The sequence below is a fragment of the Sceloporus occidentalis genome, unplaced genomic scaffold (assembly GCF_023333645.1).
Source record: "Sceloporus occidentalis isolate IW3139 unplaced genomic scaffold, rSceOcc1.0.p SCAF_3, whole genome shotgun sequence".
Taxonomy (NCBI): Eukaryota; Metazoa; Chordata; class Lepidosauria; order Squamata; family Phrynosomatidae; genus Sceloporus; species Sceloporus occidentalis.
The window spans coordinates 117,971,492-117,985,892 of NW_028316983.1; the positions used below are offsets into that span (position 1 = coordinate 117,971,492).

The 14,401-nt window shown below is 41.4% G+C and overlaps 1 protein-coding gene across 6 annotated transcripts in view; it reads right to left on the reverse strand.

The window, feature by feature from the left end:
* Positions 1-314: 314 nt before the first annotated feature.
* Positions 315-14,401, reverse strand: part of LOC149316626 (ras GTPase-activating protein nGAP-like) — a 280,129-nt gene continuing 266,042 nt past the window's right edge. For 4 of the 6 annotated variants that reach the window (XM_089515961.1, XM_089515960.1, XM_089515964.1 and 1 more), the window contains 6 exons: positions 9,779-9,913; positions 7,370-7,572; positions 6,754-6,841; positions 5,160-5,190; positions 2,265-2,403; positions 315-1,217 (listed from right to left, as the gene is read on the reverse strand). In XM_089515961.1, coding sequence (XP_089372087.1) covers positions 1,190-1,217; positions 2,265-2,403; positions 5,160-5,190; positions 6,754-6,841; positions 7,370-7,572; positions 9,779-9,913 — 624 coding nt within the window. In that variant the 3' untranslated portion in view covers positions 315-1,189. The other 2 variants (XM_089515962.1, XM_089515959.1) reach the window with 1 other exon arrangement.

Genomic DNA, 14,401 nt, shown 5'->3' on the forward strand with positions numbered 1-14,401 from the left:
AAGACGTCTAGTCGAAACGCGTTTGGTCTTTGTTTGTTCACTTTTCAATGGTAATGGGCGTACTGTGCTATCCCCTTTACCTACTGGGAGGTGCAAAGGGATCTATCTGCCATTGCACTAGCATTCTGTATGTTTGACACCTCCTTCTGTTTGTTATACCATTTGGGATTTGCAGTTTTAAGCCTAGTACTTACTGGCAACACCAGCCTTGTTTACATTAGGGCATGGCATACAGGCCAGCACAAGCCTGTCTCTTTATAGGATTGCATATATTTTATGCTTTTTTATTCTCTTTATTCATTTTGCTTCCCATTGCAACATACTGTTTTAATAAAATTACTGTGTTTTCTATTTTCTTTCCCCCTAGACTTTTTGTTTACACACTTGTTTGTTTGGGTTTAGGGTATCACCTCTCAGTTTTTCCTCTTTTGTTTCTATCACCAGTTCTCTTCAGGTCAAATTAGATATGTAGTAGCAGACCCATATCTAGGTCTCCCATGAGCAGCTACAAGAGATGGAATGGGGACATTCTACAGAAAAAAATGTGGGATGTTTTAATGCTTTTCCTGACATGACTTTACTCCAACCCCTTTCCCTGCCATTCTTGTGCAATAAAGCAAATACCTATCCAAACTGCAGCAAGACTAATTTGATGGGGGCAGGAGTTGCAGGAGAAAAGCAGTGAGCAGGATTCAGCCCTGGTACTGCTTCTGTTTCCAATGTGCCCTTTCTCAATCCAGGCTCACTGAAGGCACAGGTCCAGGATACACCTCACCAGAATGAGCCATTGGGTGCCCCAAATATAGCAAGGACTGGCTTATCACATTTTGAAGTGGGTAAAATAATTCAGATTACTTAGCTGAAGTGGAGGCGGGGAGAGGGAGCGCTCTAAATCCAAGTTATCATTCTAGCGGTTTCTAAGCACAACTTTACTTGCACCCATTTCATGGTGAGTTGGCTTTGCCATTGAAAAATCCAATCTGGCTCTCTAATGAGGCAAGAAAAAGTGTTTAAAAGAAACACAAAGAATCAGTAGAAAACTTCTTAACAACTATGAAGATTATTATTGTTAAAAAGAATGGGAAGCACAAGAAGTAACACTACCTGAGGAATGATGTAGGAAAATTCATTAATGTGTAAGCTGTGCAAGTTTACTGTGAACATATAATTTTAGTAAACTGGTGGCTCTTCATAATTTTTTTGGAACGAAAACAAACCTGAAAAAGGGTACAATCACAAATACTGATATAGTGCAGATTATTAATAAACTAGGATAACAGAAGGATTTGTTCATTTGGGGGTTGCAATTTACATATTACTGTATATCACTAAAAAATTAAAAATTCTGCAAAAGTAAAAAACAATAAATAAAAACAGCTTTTTGTATTTATTATTATTATTATTATTATTTTTGTAGTGCTGAAGGGGAAGGAATTGTCTTTACTAATATGCAAACAGTTGAGTGAATGCCTTGGGACGTCTCTTAAGAAAGATGCCAGGAATTTATATGCACACTATCCCTTGCTTGATCAGAATTCTCAGGGCAGGGTAAGGGAAAACATACATTTCCTCAAACATTCACAGAGTATCCCATGTTAAAGCCCAGAGGATCCCAGAAAGTCTGGACAATAAAGATGCTAGAATGGTAGCTCTCAGCATTTGCAAAGGTGGCGGTCCCAAAACGTTCTACTACTGCATACTCATGAATGGATACAGTCATGGTGGGGCTGTGCTGAATGTTACCACCAAATATATGGAGAGGGCTATCCCCCCAAGCATCTTTGTTGATTCATTTGGAGCATTTCATTTACCTCTCTCTTCCTAGCAACCTGCTCCACCACTCAACATTTAGCATCCACTGTCACCTCTGCTCAGCTGGACAGGAAAGGGTGGATGCCCTTCCGGCCCTAGATGGCCCCAAGCCAAGCCATGCTCCATGCACTTGGGATGGGGTCTTGGATGCCAGCAACGTAAACCTTGGGAGGGTGGTCCCCACTATCAGTTGCAACTTTTAAAAGGAGGCTACACATTCATGTGTATGTCCACATGTGCCTATGCTCACATGGCTGCTTGGTGGTAGCAGCTGACTGGGAGACGCCCACGTCTAAAATTTCATGGGAGGCCCAGCTCCTGAAACCAAGTCCTCCTCTTTTTCCTGAAGCATCCTGCTTTGAAGTTGCATGAGGGAGTTTGGTGGGAGAAATGAGGAGCTGGAAATGTTGGTGGGAGAAGTTGGTGTTAGCAGCTGCTGTTTTTAAATTCACCGTTCTCCGTGATGGAAAGCTTGGTGGGGTTGGTAGGGGAGATGCCGTTCCGGGCCTGCATGCTGTAGTGTTCCTTCACTTGCGTTAGGGCACTCATCAACCGTGTGTTGGCTGAATCCAGAGAAAGGATCCGTTTTTCCTGCAACAAGACACAGAGAATGTGATCAGAATGGTCTAGCTTCATTGCAGGACTGGCTTCACAACCTCATCACCTGTGTCTTAAAGGGGATTGCTGATTTTCGAAGAGCTCTTTCTAGGATGGTCCAGCCTGGCCCATGTTCTGCAGCAAGAAGGGATGAACCTGCCTCTTTCTGCTGTCCAGCATCTGTTCTGTAGAAGCTGCCAATTAGCTCAGATTAATTTACTGGTGAATCATGGAGAATATTATGGCATAAGCTAGCAGGGAACTTGCTAGAGATTTAAGGGTTCATTTTTGTTCAGAGGAAAACAGAAAAGGGCAGCAGAAGGATATGAAACAATGGATTCCTTCCAGCATGTACAGGGTGGGACCTCTAGAGACACTCTCCGGGAGTGGACTTGCAGCAGGCCCTGGTACACTGAAAATTATAATTGCAAACAGATGCCAGCATGTGAGGATGCAGCAGCAACACAGGATGGAGTGAGGTGAGAAAGCAGCCAGAAACTGGAAATAAGAAGTTATGAGTGATGGGAAGGAGCAAGAGGGGAGAAGTGGAACATTTGTGTGACTGGTGAGGGGAAGATGACACTGACAAGACACGAAAAACGAACAGGGCACCTGGCTCCTTAGACCCATTCCAGCTCAATTACTCCAGGACTCCACAGAATCAAAAAGGCCTTTCTGTTTTTGATTCAGAAACAGAGGGGGGGGGGGGGGGCGCTTTCGGAACAATGGATGGCTAAACATGTGAACAACAGACATTTAGTAAACCATTGGCACTATAAGAGAGGGAACCAAGTGAAAGAGGCACAAGCGCCTGCTTTGGTTCAACCTTAATTTACAACCAAAAAAATGGCAGTAGTATCAGGCTAAGTGGAAATTTTACCCCAAACCCAAAGCTGTGTGACAGCATTCCCACCTCAGAAGCAAAGACGCAGCATGCAATGGCTCTGCATGGCACAGTGCAAATGAAGGAAGGAGAAAGAACAGACGGAGGGCACACATGGGAAGGAACAAAGTCATTTCCCTCAGAAGGGAGAGACAGTCAAATGCACTGTTGCTGCACCATCTCTGCTGAAGGGGTCATGTCCAAGCCCTGGGGAATGGAAGAGAGTTTGGATAACAGCATCACCACTCACCAAGAGCATTCCACCAGCCATGGGATGTGGTTTTTAGCAGGACACCTATACGCTATATACTTATTCAGGAAGTTTCCAGAATCTCCTCCCTGCTGCAGTGGTGATGTCATTTCTGAAAATGGCAACAAGTGGGGTACTTCCCCTTATGGTAGGTGGGGAGCACTGGAAAAAAAACTTAAAAATTCAGCAGTGTTTATGTCAACCCTGTTTTTCCCATGGTCCCCAACTACCATAAAGAGAAGCATCCACTTCTTGCCATTTTCAGAAATGCAGAACTCATTATATATGGCTGCTCCAATGGGGAGGAGGTGCTGGGAACTTCTTGGATACACCATATACAGAGAGCTTCAGCAACATGGGGAGCAGCCTACAGCTCCAACCACTCAGATGTCTTCTTGGTGGGGTGGGAACTGGGGCTCACGCTTAGCTAATGCACTTTCCTTGTGTCTCTTCCTCTGAACACTGGTGTGTCCTGGTACAAAGTTTGAGCTGTTTGGACATCTCAGAGAAGGAAGCTTTCTATTTTGTCTCATTACAGTTCTAGGTTTACTAAAAAGGGGGAAGATACACATTTTTCTACTATAGTCAAAGCTTGCAACAATATGAAAAGGAAGCACCAGTCCTTCTTACTTCCTCACTCTCTGTTGCTTTGGAAAATCCAAAGAAGGTCTTGGTCACGGACTGTTACTTGTTATGATTCATACATAGATGGGATACATCTGTGTAGACACTCATTCACTGTCTAAGGCACATGTGATAAAAGGAGTGATCCTTTTTTTGGTGTGTGTGTGCAACATCTCTACTTTCCTATTTGCCATGCCAAAGGATGACAGGTGAGCTCTAGTTTTAAGTTCTGTTTTGAACTGATGAAGTTTTGGCAGAGAGGAAAACTTTCTTGAAAACATCTGTCTCATAGAACAGTTATTTTAAAATCTGCAAAGCAGAAGTTTGCAATACCTACTGAGAATGATAAGCACTATAGGTTAAGCTAGAATCTAGAATGCAGGAACACAAACTGGAAGTGTGTGCATATGTGATTATATTAAGATCCATTTTACTTTCCAGTTGAAAAACCCTAACATTAACAAGGCCTCATTTGGGAATAATCTGGGGACGATGGGATGACCATTTACTGTAACAGTTCATGCTGTTTTTATACATTAATTTCAAATCATATTGAGGAGAACACTCCCAGCATAATGCACTTTCACTATAGGTTCAAGAGTACAGCCGGCAACACTGTGAGATCCAGCTGAAAAGCTCTCTTTGCCATAGAGATAATGCTGTAGATCTCCTTTTAATGCTGAGCCAGCTTTTCTTACCATATGAACATGACCATGTGCCACTGCTTTGGCTTTTGTTGTAATTCTATGTGTGATAAAAGAAATTTAAAAGTAGAAGAATTAATCCAGAAGGTGTGAACCTGGGAGTTAAAGGAGTGGGAGCCCTGATGACACTGCCCAACTCAAAATGCAAGCGCAGAGCAATCCATGGATGTTTCAAACAGCATCTCCACGAGGTTCAGGGAGTGGCAGGAGCTGGAATGTGCAGGGGGAGGAGAGTGTGCCAGGCCAGGGCAGGGGGTGCTCAGCTAGAGAATTGATTGGGTGTACTTGCCTGCTTGAATTATCTCATCCCCATTTAAGACCTGTAATTTAACACAGCGGTGATGTCACTTGCAATTACAAATGGAAGCTCAGCGCACAATGAAGCTCCACTAATTTATGGGATGGGGTTAGGAAGGGGTACAATGACACCTAAGCTTCCCCCTCCCCCAAACAAGCAACAACAGACTAGCTAAAGAACAGAGGTTGCCAAGGGAAAAACATGGGGAGAAGACACCCTGAACACAGGATGAGAAAAGCTAACTCTCTGCTGCTCCTTCTGATTTCACTAGTCATAGCACCTTGTTCCAGAGCAACAGGATGGGATAATGTGCGGGCCATGTGCTCTTAGAAAGGTAGTAGGGATACTGTTTGGCCCTTCCAGTTTGCATTGTTCTAGACCTCCCCCACATTGCAAGGCCTTCAGCCAGGTTCTAGACTGCCAGGCAGATTTGGTGTATTCTTCCTTCTGTGTCTGCCCAGCTTCTACCTAGAAGATAACTCATGAATGTTAAGAAACTGGAAGTTGTGTCAGAGTCCCAATCTAAATTGTATGTTTCTATGGCTTCAATGGATATGGGAGATTTGGTGTCAGTTTAGTTACCACCCTTAAATATCAATCCACAGCACTGTGCTACTGGATTGCTGAGACCAAACTGTTTTGTAGTTGCAATTAGCCTGGCTGGTAAGTTTTTGAGAATTATTCTTCCTCCTATCCTGTATACGTTGCAACTGCATTGGGGGGCGGGGGGGGAAGCAAAGCCCCTATTTCTGAAGCTCACCTGGAGATATACACTTGCCACATAAGGGCAGTTATTCACAAGCTTGAGTAAAAGCCAGGCACTTATGGTTAGACTTAAAGTGAGGGAAAATCAAGGAGCATCTACGAAAAGCAGCCGGTGACCAAACTCTATGCTCTGGCCCTTTGATGCTTGGTAAAGCCAGGGGAATGTGGCTGCTGCTGAAAGGCTCTTTGAAAGAGATTATTCAGTAACGAGAAATGCTAAAATAGAAGATAATTCTATTCTCAGAGGGCAAGGGGCATTCCCCCACTAACAGTGTCTCAGAAACAGAGCTTATAGGAAGAGATCAAAGTGATTACTTCATGTACTTCATGTGCATCTTTAATCCTCTTTCCTTCTGGCTGGATAAATGAGAGCACTCAAACAAGGAGGCAAAGGAAGCCCAGGCAAAGCTGCCCAACTCAACTCCCAAAAGCAAAAAAAGAGAGGTATGTCTGCAGGTGTTTCTACTTCTCTCTATGCCAGCCAAGGCAGGTGCCATAAGAAGACATCTTGGAATGGGTGTCATGGCAAGCCAAAGCCAACCAAGGTCACAATCCAAAGCTTTTTATCAGAGCACAGTGTAAAGCAGCAGCTCAGCATTTAGCTCTGACCCCATGATACTTTGGCATGTGGGACAGTGGGTAACTACTTTGACTCTACCTGCTCCAGCCTGTGTAGGGCAACAGCAATCCTATCTTGAAGAAAATAACTCATGCCATTTGCCTTAGGCAGGCTCCAATTGTTGCCTAAGGGCCTTAGCCACAGGACACAATGAGGACTTCTAGTTGCAGTGCTTGTAAGCCAAAACACTTTGCTCCTTACCTGTGCATCAATTATTTTCTGCTTAGTGTCAATGACTGCCTGCATCTCTGCATGGTCCTTCTTCAGTTCCTCTTCCACAGCCATTAACCTGGAATATGGGCAAAGGACAAAAGAAAGAAACTGAAGTGTCTTTGCGGCCACCCACAAAAATAAAGAGGAGTTCAGCAACTATCTAAAAACAAAACACCAAAGCACTCCATTCTGTTTCTTGATCAAAAAGTTCAGCAGGAGAAGCTCCAAATTTTTCCAACATCTGCTTGAAGTAAAGACAAATACCTACACTCCACAACAAGAGTTCATCCGCAAAAACTGAAATAAAATGGAATGGCATTTGAATTCCAGTTCCACTATCCTCTTGAGGAGGAATGGTCTAGTTAACGGGCAATGCAGATAAAGTTCCCAAGCTCATTGGTTTGTTCTGGTTCCTACTAATTCTTTTCATGGCCCTTTGCTGTATGATTTATTACCTTCTGCCTCAGACTCCTCTGAGCAAGTTAACAGAATTCTCCCATTAGCAAACCATGGTTACATTTCTCAAGAGCTGCCAATGTATTAAGATTAAAAATCAAATAATCTTGTTCCTCTCTCCTTTTCCTAATCGCATTCTCCACCTTACCTGCTGATGATGCTCTTCATCTGGCTATCTTTCTCTTCCTGCTGCCTTCGCAGACGCTCCTCACTGTCTTCCAGCCTTGCCTTGTACTCCATCAAGAGTTTTTGCATTTGCTGCTCCTGCACCAGGAGACGCTGCTCATACTCTTCCAGCCGACGACTTGATACCTTCAGACGATCTTTGAGTTTTGTTATCTCCTGCTCATACTGAAGAGAAGAAGAAGGAAGGTAACCAAATAAAGCAAATTATTTTTTCTATCTTTTTGGAGAGCAAAACAGCATACAAGAAAAGTAACTCAATGAATTAATTGCAAGCAATCTATAGTCCTCCCCCAGAACAGTGCTTGAGGCACTCATGACTTGTCTGAATTCAGTTACCACCATCTGTTAGTCTTCTTCTACCTGACTACAGCTTCTAGACAATGAAAGAGAGCAAGATCAGCAGTATTCAGATTATTAGCACCATCTATACTTGTGTATAAGTTGAGCTCATGTATAAATTGAGGGGAGGTTTTGGGGTCAAAATTATGGATTTTGATATGACCAGTGGGTAGGTTGAGGGTAAAACCTCGGGCAATATAACAAAGGATGCAAAAGACAAAGCAATGGAAAATGACACCAAAGACAAAAAAGGCCTCTGCAGACAATTTGGTTATAATAGTGGGGGATCTGCTATATGGAATTAGGCCTTTATTACAAAATCAATCAATCAGGATTTTGGTTTGGGTTCAGGGCTTAAAATTAACTTGGATAAAATAAAAAATATTCACTAAAATATGGAAAGATTGCAAAAGAAAAAAATGTTTCTGTTCTTATAAGCTCAAAGAGAATTTCTATAAAATGATGTATAATTGGTATGCAACCCCAAATAAATTAGCTAAAATGTATAAAGACAGGTCTAATGTATGTTGGAAATGTAGAGAACAAGTGGGAACATTATTTCACCCAGTGGTGTCACTAGGGGGGTGCGGACCGCACCCTAAGGAGCGATGACACCACTGTTTCTCAAACACCTACCTTTTGGCAGAAACGGGCTCTGGTATTCACCTGCTTCCCTTTAAAATGCTTTAAGAGATGGTGTGAGTGGAGTGAAGCTCAGTGGGAGGAGAAATCAGAGGCCCCAGAATTTTTTGAAATTAAAATTTCAAAATTTTACATTTTTAATTTTTTTTAAAATTTGAAATTTAATTTTTTATTCTTTTTAAATTTTCTTTAAAAACATCACATTTTAACCAAATCTTCATTATGTATATGTAAATACATTTAGGATGTGCATATGATATTGTAATATGAAGGTATAATTTTAATTTTGCTAGTTGTTTATGCCACAACTATTAGCATTACATTCAGTGGTATATGGGAATTACGATTTATAAGTAAAATTAGTGCAAAAATCATTACCAAGCATTCTGTATAGTGTGGTATGGGAGGAGGTCAATGGGGGAGTGACACCAAGAGTTACTGCACTGGGTGACACCAACCCTAGTGATGCCACTGCTTTCATTTATGGGGAAAGTGTAGGAGAATAAAGAAATACCGGTTTAAAATTAATTTTAAAAAATGGGAAAAAATGGAATTCACAATTGGTTTGAGGCCAGAATTCTACCTTCTAAATATGGCAAATCTGGAAGATAAAAAGGATTGGAAATATAGAAACCTAGTAACGTATTTAGTAATGGCAGCAAAACTGGTTCTTGCAAAAAAGTGAAAAACCAACAAAATCCCAACATGTTTGAAATGGCTTGGAAAAAATGATGGAAATGGCTCAGTTAGATAAATTAAGCAGCTTGGTGAGAAGAAAGTGAATAGAGGCTTCTATAGATAACAGGAAACTATTTATAGAATATGTTACACAATTAAATGGAGATATTAGTGTTATTGGATTTGATAGCTAGGCAATCGATATTCTTTCCCCCCTTCTTCTTCCTCCCCCTCCCAATTGTATGTGTAAATGAGTTAATAAATGGCATTATTATGGCAGTATTATGGCAAATAGTTAAAATGCACTATTACTGTGAGTAGTTAAGTTCAGAGAGGAAAATGTAAGATTAAAGAGGGAGAAATAATCTTATTATTTAGGAAACCAATTAGAGAATATGCAGGAAATCTTTTGTTATTTTTTTAAGGGGGGTATGGAGTAGAGGGGAAGGGGACATTGTCCATGTAGGTTTTATTGTTTGTTCTGGCTGTTTGGGGTTTAACTTTTGAATATGGTACAGTACTTACATTTACCTGTGGATAAGGTAACCTAGTTTTTTGGGGTCACTTCTTTTACTAAAATTTCTAGAGTAATACTTGAGTATATGTAGTAACTCAAAAACAGAGATGGGTATCTCACTTTGAAGATGTAGAGATCTCTCATGGTAACTTCTTGCAGCTGTGGCTAGGATCTAGAGTAGATGGCGGTCTTTACCTTTTCTGCGTGCTTGGGTTCATCTTGGTTCTGTTCAGCATCTTCCTCCTCTTCTTCATACTGTCCATTGTTTAGGACCCAGGCAGCTGTCCTTTCCACAGGTGACATTGTGGCAGAGTCCACCGGTGACTGAATCTACAACCAGAACAGGAAAGAAATAAAAGAATGCCTTCACTGTTTCTCAGAGGGAGAAAAATACCATCCATTGGCTCACCCAATGGTCACCATGTCAGCAGGAGCACAACATAGCATGATCTCCTCCCACTGTAGTAATAGGCACATGAAAGAAGCAAATGGGCAAAGCTAATTAAGTAGTTGTTACCCACGTGAATATCACTGAGTAAAGTGCCAATAATCCTACATATTTTTGTTAATTCAGTTAACAGATGCATGATAATCACTTAATTTGGACTATTTCATATGCACTGTTTGGGAACATAATGGTCAGCCCTTAATATCAGCTGGAAATGTTCTGCATACATGCATTGTGTAGAAAATGACATAGCACAGCTTGAAACTGGGCATGAAAGTGTTACTTTATAGTTTGAGCTCCTGTGAACTATTTCCCCAAGCATGGCATTACAGTGTATAAAAATATGAGATGATAGGTTTTGCTGTCTTCCCACATCTCAGTCTAGGAGATTATCACACATATTTTTTTTCCAAGCTGGGCATGGGCTGGATATGGGTATAAATCGCTTAAAAAGGTTGTTTTCTCACTCCTCCATACCCAGCTCGGAGGCACTGCATACCCGATCTGGACTTCGCAAAGAACAGGATTTTCCCGTTCTTTGCAAAGTCCGGGAGAAGGCTGGATCAGGTACACAATGCTTCTGAGCTGGGCATGGAGGAGTATGAAAACAATAATTTTTAAGTGGTTTACGCCCATACCCAGTTCGAGAGAAAAACGTGTGGAATAATCTCCCTATTTGTAAGAAATAGAGGATGCTGGTGAAGTGCCTCTTATTCTTTTAACCATATTTGACCCATTTTGGCATAGATAGTGTGTACACATGAACAAGAGATAGGGCAACCTTCACTTCCATAGTTGCAGAGTTCATTGCAGTAAAGTATAAGATGGGCTTTCTTTGCTGCAAAATGCTTGTATCCGTGAAACACAAATAAATCTTTCAGACCAATGTTTTTTTCTTATCTCAGCTACTCCGAAATCTTCTTTAGTGGCGGCCCTGATCAAACACCAAATCATAGTAGCAGAAGATGCTGCTTACTACACCTGTTCTTTAGTCTACATTTGCATTTGTTGTGCCATCAAACTGGCCTTGATTTATGGTGACCACCAAGACTTACGGTGAATGAGAGATCCCCAAAGAAACCCTGTTTTTAACAGCCCTGCTCAGATCTTGCAAACTCAGCAGGTAAAGTACACATGTATAGTTCCAAGAGAACTACTGAAATTAAATAATTTTGTGTGTATAGAACCCATAGAGAAGAAATGGGAGTGGGGATCAGTATTTTAATGTCACATGCAGGGTATATACACTTACTGAACTTTTTGAACTACTTGATGTTTTAACATTTTGCCATTCTTTGTTGTGCAAAAGTAGTCTCCAACTAAATAAAAATCCTCAAATTATGCTGCCCTTATAAGGCAAGTTTTTGTTAAAATGGCATATGGTTTGGATCTCAAATAAATAGCCCTTGTTTGCTCCAGTTCATTTTGGAGCAGCTCAGCCCTAGGTTTTAATCTTTCCTCTAGACTTTCTCCTAGACCTGGACCTATCTAGGGAGAAATGGAAAATTCCCTTTCCATTTCCATTACTGTCTGTTTCTAGAGCACCTACTTCACTAAAACATATACGGTGTCTGCATTTGCCTGAGTCCACTACATTATACTATAAAACAGAAATTATAACAGCTCATGTCTCTTAGAAAAGAGAATTTGGGAATGTTTGATTACTAGGGGGTAAACTGCTGGTTGCTTTAGGGTTAGCCAATAATAGCTGACCTCATTCCTGTGGACAAACAGGTTTCTTCCCACTTTCATGGAACTATTGACTAGAAGCATTATAAATAAGCATTAAGGAACAATAGATTTGTTTTTGCAAAAGACACAAACATGTGGTGGAAAGCTTATATCCAGCATTATGTTTGATTGTGTGCTATCATTTGGGCCTGTACAGACTGGTACTTTGTGCTGGCCTGGGCCTGAATTAGGGTTGCACGAGGACTGAACATTTACATGCACGCCCGGGCACCATCTTGTCATGTGCCTGTACAAGATGACATGCACCATAATGACGTCCATTGTGTGCAGTGCCTAAATGGCACTGTGCATGAGTGATGTTATAAGGTCACGCTGTGGCCCTTATGGCACCCCTTATGGCGCCACATTTCACGGCTTCTATTGCCGCATCCAGTTGCCACATCCCCAACCCAGAGCTTCCAGGGGCTGCACAGAGCCGCACCTGTTGGGCTGTCTGTCGAGCTCCATTTATTTCTTTATTAAAGCATTTATATCCTATCCTATATCCAAGGATCTCAGGGTGGCATTATAATCATAATAACTTTAAAATATTAATTAATTTATTAATTAACTATTACAACTTTACACACTATGCCAACCCAAGCTACAGTTAGAGACTGTGTTTCTCACTCCTGCAGAGAACAGTGCATAAAGAAGAGAGATATCTTCTACTAAGATGAACTGAGATGTCCAGAAAAGACAAAAATACCACAGTTCACATGGGGTTTTTGGTGGTGTTTTGGGGCTATGCGGCCATGTTCTGGAAGAGTTTATTCCTGATATTTCACCAGCATCTGTGGCTGAAAAACCTCAAAACCCCACAAAAAACTATGGATGCTGGCCATGAAAGCCTACAACTTCACATTCATATGGGTTGTTTCAGATGTGGGGTGCTGTGACTCCTCTAAGGAGAATGAGACCGAAGGAGGAAACAGACAGCTACTCTAGCTATGACAGTAGACATAACATCTTCAGAATGGCGGGACAGGTTTTAGGCACCCTTACATTATGAAAAAATACGATATGTATTTTCCTTTCCCAAAATGAACTCTGGAAAACCAGTCCCACACGTTTTAAGTGTTGAAATCCTGAGGTTACTAGCACTGAGAAAAAAGGGTATCTGATAACCAGCATCTGTGCTGTCAATCCTCCCTCCCTAGAAAACTGTCATCCCTGGAGCAGGTTTGCATCCCTTTTAAAAGATGTGTGCTGCTCTTAAAAAGTGATGGATGAACATGTAGAGCAGATGAACATTTGCTGCTTTAAAAAAAAATGTTAGAGGGAGAGACCACAAGGAGGGCTGTTCCAGGATTTCACTTCCAGCTCGGTTTGTAGTGACAGTTGTGATAAGAGGGAATGGACTGGGATTTGTCTTTAAAAACTACTTTGTCCTCACTCTAACTCTGAAGTCAGAGAACAGACAAAGGCTGAGAAAACAGCAAAGCCAATGTAAAAACCAGTTTAAAATGTTGTGTCAGGGTGAACAAATTCTTTTGATACAACAAATTAAACTCTATCCAGTCCTGCATCCAGTTTCCAACAACAGAAACCAATCCCTAGTAATCCCCCCACCCCAAAAAAAATTGTTCAAGCAATTTGATCAACCTTTTAAGCCTCACTAGATGCACATGGCCCTCAAGGTGCTTGTAAACTTCTCTTGTGAATTCCCCAGCTGCTTTTACAAATAAGTACTTTTCAAATTTCATGGCTGCAGCTATATTTGTTAATACATGATGTATTTCGGAACTGATTTCTCTGTAGCAATCAAGTCTCCTGTGTTGTGTTCAAATCGCTTTTTTTTTAAAAAAGGAGGGTGCAACCTAAGCCTAATCTCTATCTTTGCAAACATAAGGACTGCCATGACTTTATTTTTTACTTCATGCCTAGGAAGGCATGTCCCATAACTAGCTTCTATACTCTTTCAAAATATAATCTGATTTCTAGCTTCCAATCTAGCATCAGTGGAATCTACAAGGAAGGGTACCTATGTGTTCTGGAGACTGAATGCCACAACTCTAGCTTGGAACAGACACTTGTCCCTACAGCTGTGCGGTTAGTTAAAGAAGGTTATTGGAGAAAGTAGGCTGAGAGCAATGGGAAACCCAAGTTGACTCAGAAAGTGTATGCGCTTGCACAACAGCAACTGGGCTTACATCACTGTTAACAGAGTATGCCCACTGCACAAAGGCCAACCCTGAAAGTGTTATGGGGGATGTCTACAAGAGAATTTTTTTGTTTAATATCCACCTTCACAGGGTTCTGGGAACTCGAAAGCTTCCTGTTTTGTCATTTGTATTTGGTTCTAATAAATATGCTATTGCAGCTCTCTACACTTGTTCTCCACCAACTTACTCAACCGAAACGCAACACACAAATGGACTTCTATAAGGCCAGTAAAAGGCTCTCCTTTGTTCTCGAAAACAAAAGACAATAAGGAATAGGGAATCTGAAACTGCTCAAGGCCTACAAAGAAACTCACCAGAATCTGTCTGGGCGGGGGAGAGGGGTGAGAATTCCATGGCATAAATTTGCAATTAAAAATATGCATTGACATTTGTGGAAACAGTTCTGATCCATGAAGACTGCTGGTGTTCAGTAGGCTAAAGCTTTGAAAGCCAAGGAGTGAGCAACAGATGGGT